The following is a 13,312-nucleotide window of genomic DNA, read 5'->3' as shown; positions in this document are numbered from 1 at the left end:
CTCTGCCCAAAGGGGAGGGCAGAAGGGACTGCCAGCCGGCTGGGGGGGGGGAGCAGGGCGAGGGAGTCTGCCATCCCTTGCCTCGGAGAGCTGCTTTTATAAGCACTGAGGGCTTATAAGCACTGAGGGCCCCACTGAGGGGTGGGGCTTAGGGAGGCATGGCCACACCCCCAGGAACAGGTGGGGGCATGGCCCCTCCCTTGAACCCCCCCATAAAAAATCTATTCCTACATCACTGCTTCAGTACCATCACTGCCTTTGCTGAATTTCTATCAAGCACATGTTTATCTTGTTTTGCCTCCAAGGATACATGGTTCTCCATTCTCCCATCCTCACAGTAGCCAAACAGGAGTCTTGTAGTAACCTAGAAACCGAGACAATGCTATACCAGCATACACTTGAAGTGGGCTGTGGTGCACGAAAAATTATGCTGGAATAAAATTATGCTGGTTTTTAAGGTGTCACAACGGTTTTTGTTTTTTGCTGCAACAGACCAACACAGCCTCCCCCTAATAAATTTACCTGGGAGGAAGGTTAGGTTGATAGACTGAATAGCCAAAGACTTGGTTGCAGAGTGGGGATTTGAACCCGAGTCTCCCAAGGCCAATACCACCTAGGCCACACTGGAGTGTAACTACAACAACCTATGCTCTCTAGGTATCTGAACGCAGGCCAGACGGTGCAAGTTGTGAGCAAACTGAACCTCCTCCGGTTGCATCCTCGGTTCTTTTGCGCGTTCCTGTTTGCCCGTCACGAACTACATTTCCCAGCGCCCCTTGCCGCGGCTGTGAAGCTGCCGGAGATAATAACTGCCGTTTGGCGGCCGACGGCTGCCTGTTTGTGTGGCCACTAGGTCTTGGGGCGTGCGACGCGAGGGCCATGAGCCGCCTGGGCTCGGTGCAAAAGAAGGTGCCCTGCCTTTTTGTGACTCAGGTGAAAGAGGAGCCTTCGACCAAGCGAGAGTGTCAGGTACTGCCTGCAGAGGAGGAGGCGCGGGCCGGCCTGGAAAGAGGGTTGGGTGGGTAGGCGGGAAGCTCTGGGAAAGACGAGCATCAATTTGCGGGCTCCTCCTGGAGCCCCCGCCATACAGCTTGCATGCAAAATTGGCACTCGTGACTCACATGCGCTTCCTCCTGCTTCAGCATAATGGGAAGTTCCAGAAGACCTTCCGCCAAAAGAAGGTCCAAATGCTAGGAAACTTCTCCAGGAAAAGAACTGACGACAGGCATGTAGGGCGCTTGTGCAGTCAGTGTTAATTTACATATATGCGGCGTATTATTGTACCTCGATTGTGACATGCATGGTTTCTACTCCCTTCTCTACACGGTGTTACTGAATCTCTTCCGTGTTATGTCTGATTGGTCGGGCGCAAAGTATATTCCAGCCAGGAGATGCTCTCCTCTCCCATCACGCTTGCCCGAACAGAAATTAAATGGGATTACGAAATGGTTGTTCCTAGTTTTATAAAACAGGCCTTTTAAGCACCGACCTTTCATGAAACATTTGAGTCACACATCATACTGAAGATTTTATTACAGTTGTTGCTTCAGAATGTCATGATGCAGTATTTGGGAGTTCTGGGTTTCACTTTTTTGTTAACAAAGAACAGATTAGTACCCAAAGTGGAGTAGCTAGAGATTCCCCACCCCCACTGAGATCTATAGTTTCAAATATCACACTTAATTCAGTTGCATGTGGTCATCAAAGCGCGAAGTTTTGAATTAGTACGTTTTTCACAATGTCACAATCTTTAACATTATCCCCAGAATACCTGACTTCTTACCATAACTGGTGATGTGGCTTCTCATTTCAAACTGAAGCTTGAAAGCAACTGTTGTTTCCTTGATAAATGATGCATGGAACCTATGTTGCCATGGCTATCTTATCTTTAAAGATTCTAAGCTTGAGTCTTTCAAGAAGAAGAATCACATTTCTACTGATTAGTGTCTGAAAGCAATTTAGAAGTTCTCTAAATTGGGGCAGTTTTATTCTACTGGCTTGGTGAATAGATAACTGAGAGCTGTACTATGTAGTACAGGAGATTTGCTTCTCCTTAAGAATTTTAGTCTCTTTGTAATTTCTAATTCCTGCCTTGACCATACTTGCAAAAATTTATGACTATCTTATTCTCAGCCTTTTAAAGTGTTGGCCACTGAAACAATTACCCAGAAGGCATTAGATGCAGATATTTACAATGCAATTCCAACTGAAAAGGTGGACGGAACTTGCTGTTACATAACTACGTACAAAGGTAATATGGAAGATCTTTCTTGTATCCATAAGACATATATTATTTAAAATATGGTCATCTATTTCTTTGCAAACCATCATTTCCTATGAGGTTTTCAGTAAGGGAATTTTAAACTGAAGCTTGAAAGCAACTGCTGTTTCCTCGGTAAATGATGCTTAGAAACTTTGACAGAGAAGGGCCTAAGATATGAGCTGTGTATTCCTTACAAAACTGTTACCATTGATATTTATTTTAACGTCTTTCCTGTATATTTCCTGCCCATCACCAAAGTCCCCAATATAACACAAGGGTAATGTGTAACCTTTCAGTTTAACCCATCAGCAAATATGGCATAGGAAATGTCATTTGACCTTCAACTCTGCTCATAGTAAGGTGCAGATGCTCTTGTACAGGACCAAGTGGAAAATGTTGCAAGAGTCAGTGTTAATATGTAGATCCCTCTTCTGTGGAGCTTCTGGGGATTAGGTTTTTTTTTCAAAACAATGGAAGTTTCAGTAAAGAAATAAAAAATGGGGCCCTATAAGAAAGCCCAGTAGAAGCTTTCTTATGCTGCTAGGTCTGATTCTGTCTGATAAGGAGGAAGCAGTTCTTACTTCTGCATTTGCTGATATAACAATGAAATAAAAAGGTAGACTGCCCACCCACACAATTCTTAATTTCAGGAAACGCTTGTCCGTAGGTTTTGGTGTTTGTTTGGTTGACAAGCATACCAACCCTAAGTAGGAGTTGTTCAAAGGTTAATGTAGCAGGCTTTTCAAACCATATTGTATGTTTCTTGTTTCACAACTTTAGGACAACCATATCTTTGGGCCCGGTTGGATAGAAAACCCAACAAGCAAGCCGAAAAAAGGTTTAAACGGTTCCTGTATTCAACAGACAACTCTAAAGGTTAGCTTAATTCTGATAAAGAATCTTATGGAAGTACAGGTTGGAATATAGTGAGGTGGAGAAGGCTGCTGACCCAAGAAGTCATCCTTAATCTTTCTCTTGCACTTTCTATTATTTTCCTTCAGTTCAACTCTTGTATGCATTGTTTTCATAGTTTGTCACCATTTGAAATATCTATTTGAAGGCATGAGTAAAAGAATACCTGTTTTAGTTTTATATATCTGTATGTGGCTGATGAAGGGGCAGAACCTCTTGATAAGCAATATGAGAAAGAAGTGATAAAGGGTTTCCAACCAGGCAACAGGTTTTTTAGCCACTTTTGGGCAATGAAGAAACAGATATTTTTTCCTCTAATGGTGAAATGATACCCTATGTTAGATCATCATTATTTTCAAACAAGATTGAAAGATAACCAATGAGAATCTTTCGTTTTGAAACTTTGCATTTTTCTGAAGGAATAGAAATGAGTCCAATAAAATACTCTAGTCTACCTTATTTTTAATCTTTAGTCTGCAGGGTCAGCGTAGTCTTCAAAAGCATTCCGGCATATACTAATTCTAAAGCAACAGATTGAAACATTTTAGCCATGTTCTACTTATATTATTTTAGATATTGGCTTGAATGGGAAAATCTCCAGTAGAGTCAGTCAGTGGCTTGAAAGTTACTGCTATGCTGAAAATATTTCTTCAAATGGTTTGACTTTTTTTCCTTGAACATTTTGATCCTGCAAGAACATAGCCTTCAGCATTCTCCATTTGAACGGGACAACAAACATTTGAAGAATCAGCAATTTAGTATTTTATTTTGCATTCCACATGCACAAATGTATAATATAAATATAACTAAGGAAAGCTGTATGAATAACTGCTGTTGCCACTTTTATCCCAAGACAAGTTAAATTATTTGTTTAGCAACTCATGATAGAGACTAAACGGTTACAGTTACAAAAAGCATTGTTCACATTCTTGCTTTAAGGATTTACTTGGGATACTGAAGATGACTTCAAGCCTGTTCCTGAATGCTGGATTCCAGCAAAGGCAATAGACCACTACAATGGGAAGCCTTTTCCTGATGAAAATGGACATATTCCAGGTAGAAAAATATATTAGATGCCAAAGTTAATTCTAAACATCATTTTTTGTCATTTGGAGTTCACACATGCATCTTCATTACGGCCATACCTTCATTTAGACATTCGGCGGCAAGTAATCAAGTGGTAAATCATCAATAACAAGTCATGTGTGTATATATTTCTTATTTAGAGAACTTTATCCTACCTGTCTTGTTTACAGTATTAGAGGGTGAGATGACTACTGATCTGAATATCTATAGGCCCAAATTAGTTATCCTGACTGCACCAAAATGGAATAATTTCAGTATGCCACCCTCTCCCTCTTCAAGTGCAACAAATTTGGGGAAAAGATGTACAAACTGTTTCTCTAGAGACCTTCTCCAGGACAGTAAAATCAGGCATCATAAAATTATGTTAAGACATTTTCTCTTTTCTCACAGGCTGGGTCCCAGTGGAGAAAAATAGCAAACAGTATTGCTGGCATACATCTGTTGTTGACTATGAATTTGAGCTAGGTCTTGTGCTGAAACACCACACTGAGGAATCTGATCTGTTGGAAATAAGTCCAGTGCCCTTATCTGATCTTTCAGAGCAAACACTGGAACTTATTGGAACAAATGTTAATGCTAACCCATATGGTAAGTATTTTATGTATTCATCATGTTATCTATAAAGTTTTGCCAGGCATGAATATGTGCCCCAAAGCAGAATTACAAATGATAAGATACAAGTTAAGATTTTTGTGAATCTCTGGCAGAGATTGGCCCAGCTGTACTGATGTCACAGAGATGAGTAAGGGTCTGTAATTGGGTAGGCTGCACAGACAAGGCTAGGATTGACAGAAAAGGCAAAAAGAAATCACAGGTCTGTGAAAGCAGAAGACAAGGACTTGAGATGGACATACGTGTGGGAGAATGGTTATAAAATAAGGGCGTGGCTCGGAACAATGAAGAATAATTCAGGGAAACTGAGTTTCCGTTAACAGAATATGAAATCTCCTAGTTATAATTGTTAAATTGTATTTTAATAGGTTTAGGAAGCAAGAAGCATCCTGTGCACTTTCTTGTGCCACATGGAGCATTTCAGTTAAAAAAGCCACCTGCGCTAAATCATAGTGACTTGCTGTCTTGGTTCAGTGGATGCAATGAAGGGAAAATTGAAGGAATTGTGTGGCACTGCAGTAATGGACATTTAATCAAGGTAATTTTGAGACCTTATTAAGTAGTCAGCTTTTGATTTGGCTGTGCTGGGTTTTCTGGGCTGTTGTGTGGCTTTTGATGTATTCTTTTGATTTATTCACAAATGTTTCAAGTGCAGTCCAATTTATTAAAAACACCCGAGTTTATTTTCTTGTCCTGAAATATGAACTATTTTATTCAACTGCTTCAAAGTGTACAAACTGTAGTGGAGGAGTTTGACTTTCTCATTTTGTTCTACAAATCTTTTTCTTTAAGCAAAATATTAAAAATGGAAGTTGTGTGTCTTTCATTTAATATGGGTTCCAGCTAAATACTGAATGCTGATAATTTAACAGTGTTTTCTTTTCTTTATAGCTCCATCGACATCATCTTGGCTTGAGCTGGCCAATTGTGGACCCATATTTGACTTCTCAACCAGTCATTGTCACTTTCAGTGGGGCCAAACATGACTATAATTTTGAATCAAAGACACTTTTTAATCACTTTTCAAAACTGGATGGTCAGAGATTCAGTAGTCTGAGAAATGTAGTTTGGGATCTGTGACAAGACTTAATTCTCAGAAATAGCCATTTTGATGGCTTCCTTTATTTAGAAACAGAAGTATCAGACTGTGTCCAAATGTAAATAGTATTTAATCTCTTCAAGGTTGTGTGTAAATATAGCAAATATTACTGTCCACACAGAAGAAGAGCCATAAAAGAAAATCTAAGCTATGCATTTTGAGTACCTTTAACAGTCTCAAACTGTTAAGCATCTGAGACACTTGTTAAAGCAGAAAGGAGTACATGGAGTGCCATGGTGTTAATTGTTGTACAGTTTTTACAATAATTAATGTAGAATATCAATTAATTTGTATAGATATGTTTATTATAGGAAAATAAAATTTAAATTGACGGAACTAGATTTTTTTCTTCTCACTTGTAATTTGATTGTTAAACAGATGTTTACTGGACTGCTTTGATAACCTGAATCTCTGTGGAACTGAGTAGACTTTTACACTAGCCAAGGCTTTTGAGGACAAGAGTGTTATTTTTTTTACTTAAGTTAGTATTACTGCTTAGCATTAGAGCAGTTTCTGGTGCCAAATATTGTAGTCCAACAAACCTCAAAACATTGGATAGTGTGTGTGTGTATATATATTGTAATGGGTGGTTTTACTGTGTATTTTGAGTGAAAATGAATGATTGGGAAAAGATATTGCTCTTTACTTCGTAGTTTAAAGGAGAATTTACGAATTGCAGATACAAACTCATATAACTGACGCAGTATCCATTGGTTGAATCCTCTGATACTATTCTTTTAACAGTGGTGCATGGCTACTCCATTAGAGAAAGGTTTTATCGTTGGTAGAGCACAATCATAGGATCCACTGCCAGGTGTTATTAGGAAATAACATGTAATTCAAAAAGCTAACCCTGAAGTTTAACATTTTAAAATATTAACTTTAGATATTCTGTATTTTAGAAGTGTGTTTGTTGCAACACAAGATAACATTTGATTACATAATTTAATAATTTTTAACTCTCAAGGGGTTCTTCACTTACATTGGGATAATCCAACTAAAATTTGATCTTAAATCACAAATTCCAAAAACGGTGAAGTTCCTTGGTAAGTTAAACAAATTTATTAAAGCCTTTATAATAATTTAGAAGACTCAATTTTAAATATTTGAGACTTAACAAATAAGCATTCATTTGCTGTTTGGATAACATGTTAATGATGGACAATGAAAAAAGGTTAAACTGTAGTATGTATAATACAATGGAATATCTATAAAAATGTAATAAAATAATTTAGTACCAATAAAGTTACATGTCCTCACATTTACAATAGTACAAACCTTTTATTTACTTTTTCCATCTTCCTGGAAACAAGAAGTGGCTCAAATTTATCAAAGATTGTTCTCTCAAGAGCTGAAGGAGGTTTTTGGAGGCTCACAGTGGGAATAAACTTCACACTCTTTTGTCACTCTTTAGAAAATGTTCAGCTTGACTCCTAATAAGCAGGTTTCTTGTGTTCCATGAGTTCTGGGCCAAGAAGCATCTTCAATCATGCAGCACTTTCTGGTTACTTCAAACCGATACCTACCTCCTAATTTAGTCAATAGAAACTCTGGCTGGAATATCTATTTGAACATCAAATTGTTCAGAAAGAGTTTTCAATTTTTCTTCCAGAATAATATTCTTTTTAACTTCTTCATTATAGTTATATTTTAAATCCTCAATTTCTTCAAAAAAAGATGGGTCAAAATTATCCAATTCATTTTTCAGTTTTCTAATCTCTTCCTAACAAAGAAAAAAGGACAATTTTTTACAGATTTACTGGACTCAAATCTACTTGTTCTACTGCAGACCAACTTCTAAAACTATCTTCCTTGGAGTGAGACTCCCTCTGTTATATATGATTTATGCCTTTAGCACACTGCTAATTTTTCCAAACTAGTGTTTCATCTGCATACTTGCAAGTGAACAATGAGTGGAACAAGAGCAGTGAAGAGTTGTAGGAAAAGGGAAACCACCAATCCCTCCATCTGTCACTCTACTTTCACTTTACCCCACCCATGCTTTCACTCCCTTCTGTTGGCTGATTACTCTTTTGCTTGCATCTCATCAGCATCACATCCTCCTTTTCCTCATTTTGATGGCCGTTAGTGCCATCTGGGGTTGCTATGTTGAACTAATGTACTGTTCAAACTCAATGTTTGATGTATCAGTTTTGTTTCTGTTTTTAACAAATCAGATTTTTGTGCTACCCTGCAGTTTCCCCTGGTCTTGCAGAACTGCAAAACTGCAAATTTTTTAAACTACTTAGGGGTCAGCCTAGGCAAATACAAATACATTAGAATACTGACCTTAAGGCACTGTTGGTCCAAGTCTGCAGTTTTTAACTGCATCTTGAGGTCTGCTACTTCTGATTTTAATTTGTAATGTTCATCTTTCTCTGGATATTAAAAGAGAACATTTTAGGCACAAAGAGCTAATGTACTTGATTGTCTCTTGTTCAAATACCTATGCCTGAAACAAAACTCTGTAAGATTTGTTCTGTCTCAAGGAATAATTTAGTAATTAAAATGTTACCAGCTGCAAAGGCATCTCCTTTGTTAATTTCAGTTTGATTTTGGTAAATCTCCAACTGGTGAACTAGTTCTGCTTTTTCATTTTCCAAACGATTATTAGTCAACCTGCAACATCATAAAAAAGAACAAGGTCACATTAGATATTTTTCAGATCATCTCTGGTAAGAAACGATCTTATTTTTTGTGTGCCTTACCTGAGAAGCTGAAGTTCTTTGACAAGTCCTTGTTCTTTTGTGACACCCTCAGGAACATGTTTGAGAAGCTCAATCTTTACATTAAAAAGCATAGTTCAGTGTTATTAGTTATACTGCACTATGAGTATTCACTGAGTATGTCCCATGACTGACTACATACCACTTTAATGAGAATGGCATATCATGAATACACATGAAGATGCCTTGTGCTGAACCAGACCCTTGGCCAGTGGTGGCAAACCTATGGCACTCCAGATGTTCATGGACTACAATTCCCATCAGCCCCTGCCATGCTGGCAGGGGCTGATGGGGGGGCTGATGAAGATATGATCCATGAACATCTGGAGTGCTCATATAGAGTTACGCCTGTAACCTTCGGCCCATCGGCCAGCTGGGATTGTCTACTCAAACTGGCAGTGGCTTATTCATGGTCTCAGGCAGAGGTCTTTCACATCACCTACCACCATATCCTATGCTGGGGATTGAATCTAGGATCTTCTGCTGGCCAAGTAGATGGTCTACCAGTGAGCCACTGCCCCTCCACAAAACATCAATACTGATGTCCACTCATCTGGCTAATAAACATTTCTTCTACTGGTTGCCATCAACATACAGCCAAAAGTCCATGATGGAAAGAAACAATGCATTTGGAAGCTATAAAACATAATTTTTTTCTTTTAAGAGCGTACTTGAGCTTTACATTCTTTATACCCTTGGTCCCCTTGCCATGTACTTACCTTCATTTTCTTAAGGTTATATGGGAGATCGCAGATTCTGTTACATAAAACCTAGTTTCCAGTGGAAATTATTTCAAAGCATCTGGGAGAGCCAACATTCATGCAGAATCTGTCCAACTCCACTGTGAATGGAGTAGGAAAGAAATTATGGTTCTCTTGGATGTAGCCCATGAAGCTAATCATCTTAACAAGTTTAGGGTATAAAAATTATACCAGAACAAGTGGGAACAAGGAAGGACTTGTGGGGGGGTCACTTAGTTGTTCCCTGTATCTCTTTCCTCGCACTGTTTCTTCTTTCTCTCCTCTTGATAACCATCCCTTCTCTGCTTCCCTGTTTCCTTCTCTTCTTATTCATCAGCCAACCTGTCTTTTATCTGCGCCCCGCCCCCCTTTCAGCTCTTTAATGTATTTACTTGATTTATACTCCATTTTTCTCCCCAATGGAGTCTACCTGTTGGCTTGGGAGTCAATTCATTGATCTTCACAGAGCAGAGGCCGACCAACCCCCAATCTGTGCTGAGGTCCAGTAATTATTTTGACTAGAGTCACTGTATCCCTTGTCCTGTCTCTTGAAGGAGGGCCTTGTCCTATCTATTGCATCTGTTGTTGAAACCTCCACATTTGTAAGGCAGTCTGAGATTCTAGGAGCAACCTCTCGAGTCCAGTTCGAACCTGTGTAGAGTATGTTGGCTCTGAAAGGGGCCATAGTTCCTCTTGTCACTTTTCCTGGGGGCCCTTGGGAGAGCTTTTTTCTTGTCTCTGGTTCCAATTAGGGGAAGAAATTCATTGGTAAAGGAGGGCAAGGCCTATAGCTTCTTAACAAAGGTTGGAAATTGCTTCTTAGCCAGTGGTTTATCTTTAACCATTTGGTTTTCAGCTGTTCCTCCAGATATTCAGGCATAGGAAAAACTTTTTAGTGTTAGCCTACTAGGAAAAAAACTCCTTGTTTCTTTTGGTTGTTGCTTTTTGCCAGAGAGAGTTGAAGGCTGATCTCTCTCTTTCCACCCCTTCTCTTGCAAATCTAAGGCTGATAGGGTCTTTGATAGTAAGCAAACATAATCCTCAGCCTTAAAAAAATCTGGTGGCTGGCTCAGGTAAATCTATCTCCACCTCTTCGTCATTGGAGAGGAACCCCCCTTCTTCCTTTTCCTCTGTCTCACTATCAGAGTCCAGAGTACACTCAGTGAAATTTTCCTGCCTTCTGGGGACAGATTTTTGTGCTGCTTTAGTTGGCAATTAGGCAGAGTTACTCCCCAGGGTTTCCAGACTGGCCAGAGAAGGAGGATAGGAAGGGATTTAATTATTCTGAGACCAAGCCCTGTTGCTCACATAATTTATTTGTTTGTATTTATTTCATTAAACTTACCCCTCCCCCTGGCCCCATCCTTAAGCCAGGCTTAGGATGGCTAACATGCAAATTAAAATCACAATCATTTACAATTACAACAAAAACATTCCAGCATTCCAAAAGCCTTGCATTTCCTCCCTCACTGAATGCCTCCAGAATTAAATTAAGATAGGAGGGATAGAAAATGAGTCAGGGGCTTTAAAGGCACTTGGTGAAAAAGTCAGTAGGATTGCAGACAGGAATGCCTTGTCCTCTCCGCTGCTATAAAGTGATCTTTTTGGCACAAGCATTATCTGTCTCAAAACTGCCGCCACCTGAGCCCTGAGCAGCGTCCGTGTTTGACTCTTCTTGAAGCCAGCGTTTTTTGGCGCAAACTTCTGATGCATGCTGAGCCATCAAGGACGTAAGTAAGAGGGGGTTCTTGGGTTCAACCCCCCATTACATGTCCGAGAGTCTACCAGCCTTTTATTGACATTTTTTTTTATATTTTAAGGGTTTTTTTGTTTTTTGGCCTGCAGGGGGTATGGTTTTTAGGATAGACAAAATTTCAGGGATTTGTTGGAAGACTCTCCTGATGATACCACCAAGGTTTGGTGAGGTTTGGTTGAGGGGGTCCGTGCCAAAAGTTGTTATGTCGACTCCTCAAAGGGGTGCTCCCCATCCCCATTGTTTCCAACTGGGGAGCTAATAGGGAGATGAGGGCTACACCTTTGAGGGATCCATAACTTTGGACCCCTGAACCAAACTGGCCAGAAACCTGGTGAAACAGTATCAGGAAGAGTCTCATAAAGATACCTCCTGAGAAGTTTTGTTGCTGCCAGTTTAGCTTAACAATTGTACCTTGACAGCAGGCACCCCCCCAAATTTCCCAAATTTAGATTTCCTCCTTTTAGACCCAAATCCACCCCTTCGGCATGGATTTAAAGGGAGAATCTGAGATCCCCAGTTTAAACATTGAAAGTGATGCTGTTTCAGGGTGGGGGAGAATCCCACCCTGTTGTTGTTTTAACTGGGGACCCCAGATTCTCCCTTTAAGGTGGATTAAAAAAAAAAGAATCTGGGCTCCCTAGTTTAAACACCATTGAAAATGATGCTGTTTGGGGGTGGATTCCAGCATCACAGAGGCAGCACATGGGGTGGGGTGTGTGTGTGTGCCAAACTCAGATTTTGCACTGGGCTCCATTTCCCCTAGCTTTGCCTCTGTCCAGAGGGGAGGGCAGAAAGGACTGCCGGCTGCCGACTGGTTGGGAGGGCGGGGCAGGGGAGTCTGCCGTCCCTGGCCTCGGAGAGCTGCTTTTATAAGCACTGAGGCTGGGGGCGGGGCTTGGGAAGGCATGGCCACGCCCACAGGGGCGGGTTGGGTGTGGCCCTGCCCCCAAATCCCCCCTAAAAAATCTATACCTATGTCACTGTGAGCCATGTTGACTGAATCAGCTGGAACAGTCTGGATAGAGACACTGTTTGCTGGAGATGGGAGGTGCTTGAATAATGACTGCAGCTCCAGTAGGAAGCTATTGCTGTCTTCTCTCATCATAGCTTGAGCAGCCAAGGCATACTTCCCAAGCTACATTCTAAAAGTCTCTATCCTCTTGTGAGAAATGAAATGGGGGATGGGGAATGATGACAAGGACAGTACAGATAATCAGCAAGGCTAGAAAGGTATAGGATAGCGAATCAGTGCAGAGACTAAGTTTATAGAAGGACACTAGAAGCTAAAGTAAATAGAAAAGATTATTACTAAGAGAAATTCAAAGTAATTAGCAGCAATGCTAGTCTGAAGTGCTTCTTCCTGATGAGGCAGGTAGAGAATTGAAGTACAACTCCCACAAGGCAGCTAGAGAAAAATTATGCATGCCTCCCTGACTGGTCAGTGAGAATCACCTGATAACTTGTTCTCCATCTCGGAAAAAAGCAGCTTATGTCATTCTCTTCTCCTCCATTTTATCCTCACAACCATCTTGTGGGGGAAGTTAGGTTGAAAGTGGTTGGCCCAAGGTCAGCCAGCAAGCTTCCACATTACAGTGGGGGATTTGAACTTGGATCTCCCTGCTCTTAATCTGGATCACAAACCTCTCCACCATACTGGTCCCTGCCTCCAGCAGCCTCTCCCTAAGAAGTCTGGCCAAACTGCAAATAGCATGTGGTAGCAAGTTGCTTTGAAGAGTTGTGTAGTAGCCACTGCCAGGCCTAGTGAAGTCCTACAAATTGCGCAGAGATTGGCCCCAGTAAAGATGTGTGGCATCAAGATGTCCAGCAGGCATTGCCACACTTAGATGAATTGTACACATTACATGGTACCAAGCTGTCTGGTGGCTGATACTGGCCCTGGCCCCAATCAGTCCTCCCTTCCCTGCTTTCCTTAAAAAGTTTTACAATATGCTTTGATTAAAGAAAGGCTCTGCTCGAAGCAGCCTACTGAGCACTGTGCCTAAACAAGGCTCCCCTTGCCCCCCACAAATGCAATGGGACCAATCTCTGGTGCTGTCTCTAGTAAACACTGACCTTTACTTTGGGCTGGAGGTGGGTATCACTGAAAAGGCATTCTAA

At 40.7% G+C, this 13,312-nt stretch overlaps 2 protein-coding genes across 2 annotated transcripts in view; one reads left to right on the top strand and one right to left on the bottom strand.

The window, feature by feature from the left end:
• Nucleotides 1-797: 797 nt before the first annotated feature.
• On the top strand, nt 798-6,308 carry LG06H12orf29 (linkage group 06 C12orf29 homolog). The gene is made up of 7 exons (XM_048500274.1): nt 798-969; nt 2,134-2,251; nt 3,044-3,139; nt 4,115-4,231; nt 4,652-4,849; nt 5,242-5,411; nt 5,765-6,308. The coding sequence occupies exons 1-7, from the start codon at nt 880-882 to the stop codon at nt 5,951-5,953; spliced, it is 978 nt and encodes a 325-aa protein (XP_048356231.1). The 5' UTR covers nt 798-879; the 3' UTR covers nt 5,954-6,308.
• A 925-nt stretch (nt 6,309-7,233) lies between these two features.
• Nucleotides 7,234-13,312, bottom strand: part of CEP290 (centrosomal protein 290) — an 80,414-nt gene continuing 74,335 nt past the window's right edge. The window contains exons 53-56 of the mRNA XM_048501553.1: nt 8,681-8,754; nt 8,488-8,591; nt 8,262-8,350; nt 7,234-7,695 (exon numbers count right to left, since the gene is read on the bottom strand). Of these exons, the coding sequence (XP_048357510.1) occupies nt 7,507-7,695; nt 8,262-8,350; nt 8,488-8,591; nt 8,681-8,754 (456 nt within the window). The 3' untranslated portion in view covers nt 7,234-7,506. The remainder of the gene's footprint in view (nt 7,696-8,261; nt 8,351-8,487; nt 8,592-8,680; nt 8,755-13,312) is intronic.

This window comes from Sphaerodactylus townsendi, linkage group LG06 (genome assembly GCF_021028975.2).
Source record: "Sphaerodactylus townsendi isolate TG3544 linkage group LG06, MPM_Stown_v2.3, whole genome shotgun sequence".
In the NCBI taxonomy this organism is placed as follows: domain Eukaryota; kingdom Metazoa; phylum Chordata; class Lepidosauria; order Squamata; family Sphaerodactylidae; genus Sphaerodactylus; species Sphaerodactylus townsendi.
The sequence above is the reverse complement of the archived record's forward strand: the minus strand, read 5'-3'. Positions and strand labels throughout refer to the sequence as shown.

Excerpts from the sequence above, each read along its gene's own strand:
- LG06H12orf29 (XM_048500274.1), top strand. The coding sequence starts at position 880 with ATGAGCCGCCTGGGCTCGGTGCAAAAGAAGGTGCCCTGCCTTTTTGTG. Across the intron at positions 2,252-3,043 it reads TTACATAACTACGTACAAAG|GACAACCATATCTTTGGGCC; the intron begins GTAATATGGAAG and ends TCACAACTTTAG. Across the intron at positions 4,232-4,651 it reads TGAAAATGGACATATTCCAG|GCTGGGTCCCAGTGGAGAAA; the intron begins GTAGAAAAATAT and ends CTTTTCTCACAG.